Source organism: Condylura cristata, unplaced genomic scaffold (genome assembly GCF_000260355.1).
Source record: "Condylura cristata isolate star-nosed mole 26May11 unplaced genomic scaffold, ConCri1.0 scaffold00029, whole genome shotgun sequence".
NCBI classification, from domain to species: domain Eukaryota; kingdom Metazoa; phylum Chordata; class Mammalia; order Eulipotyphla; family Talpidae; genus Condylura; species Condylura cristata.
Window position 1 is genome coordinate 24550210 of NW_004567130.1, and position 9703 is coordinate 24559912.

Consider the following 9703-nt stretch of genomic DNA (forward strand, 5'->3'; position numbering starts at 1 on the left):
GCCGCGGCCCCGCCGCGCCGCCCGGCCATGCCAGATGGAGACCCGGCAGCACGAGTGGCTGTCCGCGCCCCCGCACGAGGGCTTCGAGCAGATGCGGCTCAAAGGCCGCCCGAAGGAGCCGGCGCCCGGCCTGACCCGAGCGGGCGCGAACTTCTACAGCAGCGTCAAGCAGCAGGACTACAGCGCCAGCGTCTGGCTCCGCAGGAGAGACAAGCTGGAGCACGTAAGGGCGCCAGTCGGGCCTGGCGCGCACCTGCCGCGCTCGCGCCCGGGGCCCGGGCAGGTGCGGGGGGGTCTGCGTCCCCCTGGGCCTCCGGTGTCACCTGCAGCGTGCGCTTGGGAGTGCCCGCGCTGGGGCCGAGGGTGGGCGGCTGTCCCGCGCCCCGTCGCACCGCCGCCTCCCCGTGGGCTTGCTGCGGGAGGTTCCTTCTTTGCAGTGTGTCTTGGGGTGCCGCTGAGGGTGCCAAGAAGTGCCACGAGCGTGGCCGCTGGAGAACCCCGACTTTGCACGCGAGGAGCTTTAGAGGGGGCGTTTGCTCAAGTCTTTGGGGCTATTACTCTGCTCCGAAACTAACAGATACGGGAACCCGTCAAGTTGTCGCCACCAGCAAGCGGCTTGAGCTCCCCAGGAGTGTCCGCCAGGGGAAGCAGCCGGCGACCCCGGCTGGCTGAGCCGCTGGGAGGGATTCCGCGATGCAGGGGGAGCGCCGTAGTGCGCACCGATCGCCCGGCTCCGCGGGAACCGCGGCCCGCAGGGTGCTGGCTGGGGCGCCGGCTCCCGGCTCCCGGGCACTGAGGCTTCGGGCCGCGCGCTGGCAGGTCTGGGCTGCGGACCCAAGACCCGCCCTGCCCGGGGGTACACAGGCCCCTCTGAAAGGCTGTGAGTGGACCCACACTTTAAAAGCCGAACGGTTGGCATCTCTTTAAGCCAACGGGAAAAATGGAACAAAGAATTATTTCCGAAGTACAGCCGGTGGGGGAGAGGGTGCTGTTCCCGACGACTGCATGATCCAAACCGGGTCTGTTAATGGAATGTGGAGGTTTCCTTGTATTTGGGTCACATCGCCAATTATGATAAAAAGATCAGGAGAACTTCTGGAACTCTCACTCCTACCGCTGTGCACCGGCGTGAATCCCATCCGCCCCTGTGCGCTTCTCCGCTGGGTTTGCAGCAACAGCCCGCTCCCCGGCTGGAAGCTTGCAAAGGGTTGTTTCTCTTACAATCCGAAAAGAAAGCACGTCTCTATCTTTTTTTTTTTTTTTTTTTTCCTGAGGGCCTGATGAAGTCACTGAAAGCTGGAGTTCGAAGCTCCAAGTTGGGGATCAGCTTAGGTCCTCAAGACCATGGAATAACTGTAGAGTTCTAGGGTGGCAAATTGTTTGAAAGGCAGCAGCACCCACTATAAAATAGCAGCTCCAGAATTAGCTGAATGAGGACCAGGGTTTGATTTGATCAGTTTAAAGGCAGGAAGGGGAGAGGGCTGGCAAATAGCATCTTCATGTGATTTGAGTCTCTGCCCTTCGGCTTCAGAGTGGTCTGGCTTTGGAGTATCTCTTCAATTAGCTTCACTCCCAGTGTGTGTTCATTTGTAGCGTGTGCTTTTAGCTGAGTTATTCGCTTTATTCTCTTATGAAATACCAGCGGTGCAACCTTCTGTAACTGTTTTTCTTGAATCACAGAGGTTTTACACCCGGCACTTAAATGATTTATCACTTTTGGTTTTCATTGAAAGTATTAAGCCGTAGCAGGGTGAGCCAGCAGAAGCTCGCCTCACTTTTCTGGATGAGTATAAGATGCTTTGCTGCCCCGTTCCTCCCCACATTAGAAGCCAAGAAAAGGAAGCTCTGGTTGTTTGAAATCATATGAAGATCTATGTTTTTCTTTAGCTCAGGCGTCCCACAAGAGAGGGTTGCATTTATTTAAAAACAGTTAATTACCTCATTTGTTATTTAAATCAGCATATTCTCAGTTACTTTTCTTGAGACATGTAAGTTGTGTTACGATGTTCTCTTCTATCCTTGTTTTCAGTAAGTAAGAGGGCTTTGCTTCCATTTTTTTTTTTTTGGTCAGATTATCTTACTTTTTGAAGTACAAGCCCTTTATAGTTATGAAAGTGCTATGAAATTAAATTAACATACAATATGTATTTGATTTCAAGCTCTGCTATTTATAATAGATATCATGTTATGCACACTATAATATTTTAGGTAGTTTCATATTAATTTCTAATTATGTATTTGAAGCTTTGAAACCCATAACAAATGTATCCTCTAGGACATTAGTGCTATACAAAGTATAAGAATGCAATATTGACTTTATAATAGCAACATCCTAAACACATGTGGCCGGTCTGTTTAGATATTGTAGAAGTTAGGATGAGTGTGTTACATGAAATTAAAAGGTGATGGATGGTAGTAAAAGGAAAACCCTTGGCCTGTTAATCAAATGAACAACTGGTTTATATTCGGTCGTAAAATGAATTATTAAGGTAGCAAGCATATGCATGTAAGCAACCTACTATTATTTTGCTGTTGCTTTAAAAAACAATTTAGTATTAAGGGCATAAATAAGTTATGGCTTCAGGTGACACACATATTCAGCAATAATGGAATTCCCTGAAATGAAATGTGGCAGTATGTGGACTCTGGCCAGACTTCAGTGGCATCGCTTATTTTGAAAGTCAATAACATGATGCAAAGCAATAACCAAAGAAGGAAGCTACCCCACCCACTTCATTAGAAGAGAAAATAATTTATCTCCTCTGATTAAAAAACTGCAAGATTAATCCCTACATTTGATGAGAGAAAATTAATATAGATTGGTCAAGAATTGGAATGCCTGAATGCTTGCAATCTTTAAATTTGATTCCTATCACTTCTTCAGTACATAAGAGGAACAGTCATAAAAAAGTAAATGGACGTGAGAGAATTGTTCCATTCCTAAGTCATACTTAGAAGCTGCAAGGAAGTTGCAAAAACTGCAATGAATTCTGAACTTTGAACTCCACTTGGAAATTTCAGGAACAAGTGAAATTGCTGGTTATCCATAGAACACAGCTTTATTATCACAGCTACAAATAGTGTTTGTGGTTCTTTAGATTCTTCACGTTCTGCATCATACCACTTAAGACTTTAGAACTGCATTAGGTTTGAGAAATATTGCAAGTTTTATTCTTTAGAGGAGCCTGTATTTGCCTTGAGTATAATGTAAAAGTGAGGATTATGGTCCAGCAAGCAGGAAGAGCTTGGAACACTCCCTCTCCTCACTCCATCAGCCTTCCCAGGAGCTGGGTCACTTTGCGAGTCACCATTTAATATGGTTTGACTCTCCCAAAGGACAGTGTCACGTAGGCTGATGATGTTCTTTGACGATATCGGCCCTTTTTAAACTTCTTTCTCTTTTTGAACTTCTTCCCCTATGATGGACGTTACAGAGGCTACTGTTCTATTTTGCCTGGTTTTAGTCAGTTGTTTGCAGAGACTTCCTGATACTATTTACGAAGGCGGGACACTTGTATTTTTCTTCTGCTTATTCAGTGAACTCTTACCAAAGTGTGGTTAAGAGTAGAACCCTGATTAGACAGACTGAGGTTTAGACTTTTATTTCAGCTCTTATCTCTGTGCTCTTAGGCAAAATACAGTCACCAGGTTATATATTCATATTTCTCCTTACTAGAGTGGCTGATTTGCTGGGAAGACTCAAGGAGACAGTTCATGCCGATGCTGCAATGACACACAGCTCCTTCAGTACCAAAAAGTACACTTTTCCCTCACGCTGTGTGGGTTGGCAGGTGACTTAGTGAGTTTGGGTTGCTAGTCCATAATACTATGGCCTGGGAGGCTTAAAGGCCAGGCACTTCCTTTCTTCTGACAGTTGTGGAGATCGGAAAATGCAAGTCAGGTCAGAGTGCGAGCTTACTTGGTGTCTGGTACGGACCTCTCCCTGTAGCCCAGACAGCTGCTCCTGTATCCTCACTTGACAGGAATGACAGAGCTCTCTGGGGCCCTTTTCATACGGTCTCTATGTGGTGGTGAGTATTCTACCTCGTGACCTATCCCCTCCCAATGGTCCCACCTCCACATGCTGACATATTGGATAATACCTTTCAAGATAAAGATTGGGGGGCACGCCACCCCTGTGCGGAAGATTTTTGCCATGGAAATGTCGTTCTGAACCATCTTGGTGCTGGTTTCATGATTGTCAAGGCAGCGAAAGGGAAAATGATGAGTCATGTTATGCCTTTCAGGTTTCTTCCCAGAAATGGAACATCCATGTAATTCAAGTTTATCGAGTCAACAGGGGGAAGGAAGGGGTATTGAACTGAGAACTAGAAGAAAGAGAAAGCGAACACCCACGATTAGCTTGTTAGGTGACCGAGCACATAAAGCGTGTGTGTGTGCAGTGTGTGGCATGTATTACATGCTTAAACACAGAACCTGTAGTTTTAATTTCTTTGTGGGTCTTGCCTGTCTGGCTGAGCCCTCACACGTCACCTTAAGATCTGGTTGCCTATGTTATGGCCCCAAAAGATCAGCGACCAACTCCTACCCAGCCTTGTTTGGCGGCCTCTTTTCCTGGTCTGTGGTTCTTCTTCGGGGGTCTAGCTCTCAAGTGGCTTAGCTCCAGCGGTAGACCCTGGAAGAGCCCCCCTGCTTGGCTAGCCTGAGGTGGCCTCTTGTTATTTCTACTCTGTGCACTCAGGAGCAGACACCAGGTCCTTACACTGACTTTCCTTCACAGGTGGTACCAGTGGAATTAAGGGGTATTTCATTATCTGCATGGTGGTTCAGAACCACCACTATTTAAAGTGGAAAGAGAAAGCCGAAGAGAACATTGCTAAAGCGTGAAAGAATCCTTAATGGTCACATTTATAGTGAACTTTAGCATCTTGCTTTGTTTAGGGTTTCACTTAAAAAAAAAATATGCCTCCCTCTAAGTGTGAATTTGTAGCTGCTTAAATAGTGTTGCCAGTGAATAGTAAATAAATGCCAAGTATAAGCTGGCCTCCTGGAATTAATTATTCACAAGATGAGCAAAGAATAAATGGATCGGAGCAAACTTGGTCATCATGGTCTGGGCTTATGTTATGTAATGCCATTTATATCCCACAGAGCAGAGCCATCGAGTGTCACATCCCACAGAGCAGATCAGTGAAGCACCAAAAGACAAAGTTCAGCTTAAGGGAAAGAACCTTTCAGTGTTCCATTAAAAGTCAATCAAACAAAGAAGCAAAAAATATTCTTTCCTATGTTTACGTATTATTTTAGCCAGGATAGTTTCAGTCTGATGAGCTTTTAAGAAATTTAACATTTTCTAGCACGACTTCCAATGATGTTTGATCAACAGGACAGAGGCAAGACTCTTGGCCTCTCTAACTCATCAGTCAAGAAATGACAGTTGAGATATATCTTGAATGTGTTCTCATGGATCTGAGTGTTGTGTTCCTTATCATAGTTATCACTACTATAGGTAACATATTCTACTAGTGGACTTTCCTCACTATGAACTGACATTTCAGTTTGTTTTGAACGACCATTGATTTTTCTGGACTCTATTGGGCGTGGTATATTGACTTATTTTAACATAATTACAACCTGTAATATCTCATAGGTCATGCCTTCAATTTGAGAAGTTAAAGATTATTGAATTTAAGATTATTTTCCTTTTTCCTTTCACATACCAGTATCTGGCTAGTTTCTCTAGAAGTTTGTATTTTTCTTTACCTGTTTCTCTATCTATCTCAGGCTTTAATCTTTGTAACAGTTCTTAGTTTTTCTATTTAACTCTAAATATCAAGAGAATTTGATGACTCTTTGGAACTTCTCTGATGAAGCAGCAGCTAATGTATGTTCTCATATGGAATCATATGGCAGCATCATAGACAGAGGTAGTGTCTGTGGTTAGAGTTCAGTCCAGAACTGTTGCTTCTAATATATACAGTGGGCACATCGAGCTAATGAACTAAGGCGCATGCCTTCTTTCAGTGTGTCATAAATGTTGAGGTATGGTTGAAATGCTAAACTCTTGTTTAGAAACAAGAGCCTTTTACTTAAACAAGCACATTTCAGTTTTTCTCAGTAGTAGAAGAATGAGCCAGATTCCTAAAGTCACAAGCCAATCCCCTAAACTTGTGGAAAAGAAGAAAGAATATGGCAAAAGTTTCTGGTAGATTTAACCAGTTGGAAATCTCGCTGCTTTTGGACATAGGTAGTGAGTCCACCTTAAACGACCTGACTGGGAATTGTGGGGATGGATGCCATCGCCGCTGGGCAATACAGATGTTCCTTTAGTCTCCAAAGTAGACATTGAAACTTGTAAAGATACTGTTTCTCCGACTTGAGCTTTTTTATTTTTTATTTTTTTAAGATTTACTTATTTATGCCTACAAAACTGGTACAGGCCAGAGGTGCAGGAACGGTGAGAGGATTCACCAGAGTCAGAACAGCGAGCAGAACGAGCAGGCTGACGAAGTCCACTGCTGAGGGGAGCAGCGGGCGGGTCAGGAGAGGTCTGCCGCGCCATGTGGTCACCTCCGGGGCAGGCGGGGATCGAACTCACGCTGAAGTGGCTTTAGCTTCTCAGTGCTGTGCTTTAACCCACTGTGCCACCAGGGAGGGCCTGACTTGAGCTTTTGATGTACTCCTGCTCATAAATTCTTAAGGCTGATCTGACAATAACATGAGGAAGTAGGTTGAGAAGATGGAATTCAGTGACATAAAAAGGAATTAATTGACTGGCAAATTCATCATCAACAGGCATTTATTGAGACTTTCTTTTATGTGAAATATGATTTATTAGAAGATTATGAGTGCTTTCATTGACTAAGCATTTATGTGACGTACTATGTTGTAAACTGTAGAGAATATACAAAGACTACACACAGCATGGTTCTATCCCTCAAGATGTTTTAATTTTATAAATATAGTTACATGATTACAGTGCTGTGAATAATATAGGAAAATGTGAAATAGTCTTAGAACTATAAACACCTTGTTGTTTGGATTAGGATAAAAGTACAAATAAAAGTAGTGAGTGTCACCTAATGTACTGATAATGTATTATAACAAATTGAATTCACCCCAGTAGTGCAAAATTAATGTAAAATTTGAAAATGTATTAATGTAAAACAAAACAAAAGACAATAATATCTATGACATGGGTCTAGACAATTATTAATGGAACATTACTCAGTTATGAAAAAGATGAAATAGTGGCATTTAGGACAAAATGGAAGAACCTCAATGTCACCTCAATGTTAGGTGAAATATTTCAGAAAGTGAAAGATAGATATCAGATAATTTCACTCATCTGTTGAACATAAGTAACTGAAAGCATGCACAGGTGAAATCCAATAAAAATAGATCTTCTTGTCAATATTCATTTGGCCATAACTGAAAAAAGCTTTCAATTTCTGCTCTCTAACAAACTGAAATTCAGACTTGGAAAGATTAAAATGCTCATGATTGAGCCGTATTGCTTAGATTCTAATAATTCAGAAGTTGACAAAGCTGTCATCTCTGAACCATAGGCCTGGTCATGTAATTGACTAATAAAACGATAAGATATTTAAAGTAAATGTTCTTGTGTTTTCAGAGGTGTACACATTTTGAAATGACTTCCCTACCAAGTTAATAAAAACATCCATCAATTTTTTTGGGGGGGATATATGATCATTTAACTTTTCCTCTTTTATTAAATCTCAGTCACACAGTAGTGATATCAGCTATAGTCACCATATTTTCATTAGATCCTCAGACTTTATTCATCTCAGATCTGAAGTTTATCTTTTAGTAGTTTCCTCTTTCCCCTACTTCCAGCCCCTGGAAACTCTGTTTCTATGAATTTAACTTCAGAAAAGCTTTTACATAAAGTGGTGTCGTGCTGTGTTGCGTTTCCCTTCCAAATACTAATCAGGTTTTACCTGCTTAGCTGCTGCCATCCTGAGAATGGGCATGCTCAGGGTCTTACAGCCACGGATTACATCTGTCTGTCTCCGCTGGCTTATTTCACGTGACATAGTGCCTTCAGGGTGCATTCACGTCGTTGACAGCCGCAGACTTTCCTTCACTCTCACAAACAATTCCATTGTGTGTGCCTGCATCTTCCTTGGCCATTCATCTGCTGACGGACACTTGGGTTGTGTCCACATCATGACTATTGTTATTTAGTTTTTGAACATTTGTTTATTTATGCATATAAGAACCGGAGTACAGGCTAGAGGTGGGGGCTGGGTGAGAGCATTCACCAGAGACAGAGTGGAAGCACTAACAGATCTACTGAAACACACTGCTGAAGGGAGCAGTGGGTGAGACAAGAGGTCTGCTCCACCCTGTGGGTCTCTCCCTGGCTGGGGATTGAACTCGAAGTGCCGCAGTGGCTGCGTGTAGCTTCCTAGTGCTGCTCTTCAACCCATTGTGCCACTAGCAAGGGCCCTCAAGGCTGTTGTGAGTAGGCAGCAGGGATATCTCCAATATCCCATTTCCATTTTCTTTCAATATATATTTATAAGAGGGTTGCTGGATCAAAGGTAGTGTTATTTTTTAAATTTATATATATATACATCATTGTTCATTTTGTACAATGCTTGCTTTTACTCTCAGGTGTCATCTCAGTAAAATTCCTGCCACCAATTCACAATGGTTAAAGATATCTACAAAGAGCTCACCTGACTCAACAAAAACAAAGTAAACCAGTCAGAACACAGGCAGACTCCAAAGAGTCAATGCAAAGGCCAACAGGTATATGAAGAGATGTTCAGCATCACTTATAATCAGGGAAATTCAAATCAAAACCACACTGAGCTGGGCCCTCCCTGGTGGCGCAGCGGGTTAAAGCACAGCGCTGGGAAGCTACAGCCACTTCCGCATGAGTTCGATCCCCGCCTGCCCCGGAGGTGACCACAGGGCGCGGCAGACCCCTCCTGACCACCCCCTGATCCCCTCAGCAGTGTACTTTGTCCACCTGCCTGTTCTGCTCCCCACTCTGTCTCTGGTGAAGCCTCTCACCCTCTACATCTCTGGCCTGTACCCCAGTTCTGTACGAATAAATAATCTTAAGAAAACAAAAACAAAAACAAAAAAACCACACTGAGCTCCCCTGCCCCAGGGAGAATGGCCCCTATTCAAAATCCAGCAGCAGCAGGTGTTGGCGGGACACGAAGACAAAGGTGGCGCTATTTAAATTGTTTAGGGCTCATCCATACTGGTTTCCATAGTAGCTGCACGAATTTCCATTCCCACTAACAGTACATTAAGTTTCCCTGTTCTACACTCCCTTGCCGACTTTCTTGGCGATAGTCTTCTAAAGAGTGGGAGATGGCATCTCAGATGTTGAACACCTTTCCATGTACCTGATGGGATTCTGCGTGTCTGCTTTGGGAAAGTGTCTGTTCCATGCCTCTGTGCATCTCTTACTTTGATTTTTTGCATTTTTGTCTTTTAGTCGTATGAGTTACTTAAGTGTTTTGGGCGTCACTCCTTATCTGATAAAGGATTTGTGGATATTTTCTGCGTGCTGTAGGTTGTCTTTTCATGTTATTGGTGGTTTACTTTGATGTGCAGGAGCTTTTAAGTTTGATTTAGTTCTACTTGTTTGATTTTCCTTTGTTACCTTTGCTTTTGGGATCATTCCAAAAATCAATGCCAATAACAATTAAGGAACTTTCTGCCTATCTTTTCTTTTTTTTTTTTTTTTTTTTTTTTT

The 9703-nt window shown here is 43.5% G+C and overlaps 1 protein-coding gene across 1 annotated transcript in view; it reads left to right on the top strand.

Annotated features, from left to right (window-relative positions):
* Positions 1-30: 30 nt before the first annotated feature.
* The window catches only part of PLD5 (phospholipase D family, member 5), a 163787-nt gene continuing 154114 nt past the window's right edge, over positions 31-9703 (top strand). Inside the window, exon 1 of the mRNA XM_004691049.2 lies at positions 31-223. Coding sequence (XP_004691106.1) covers positions 35-223 — 189 coding nt within the window. The 5' untranslated portion in view covers positions 31-34. The remainder of the gene's footprint in view (positions 224-9703) is intronic.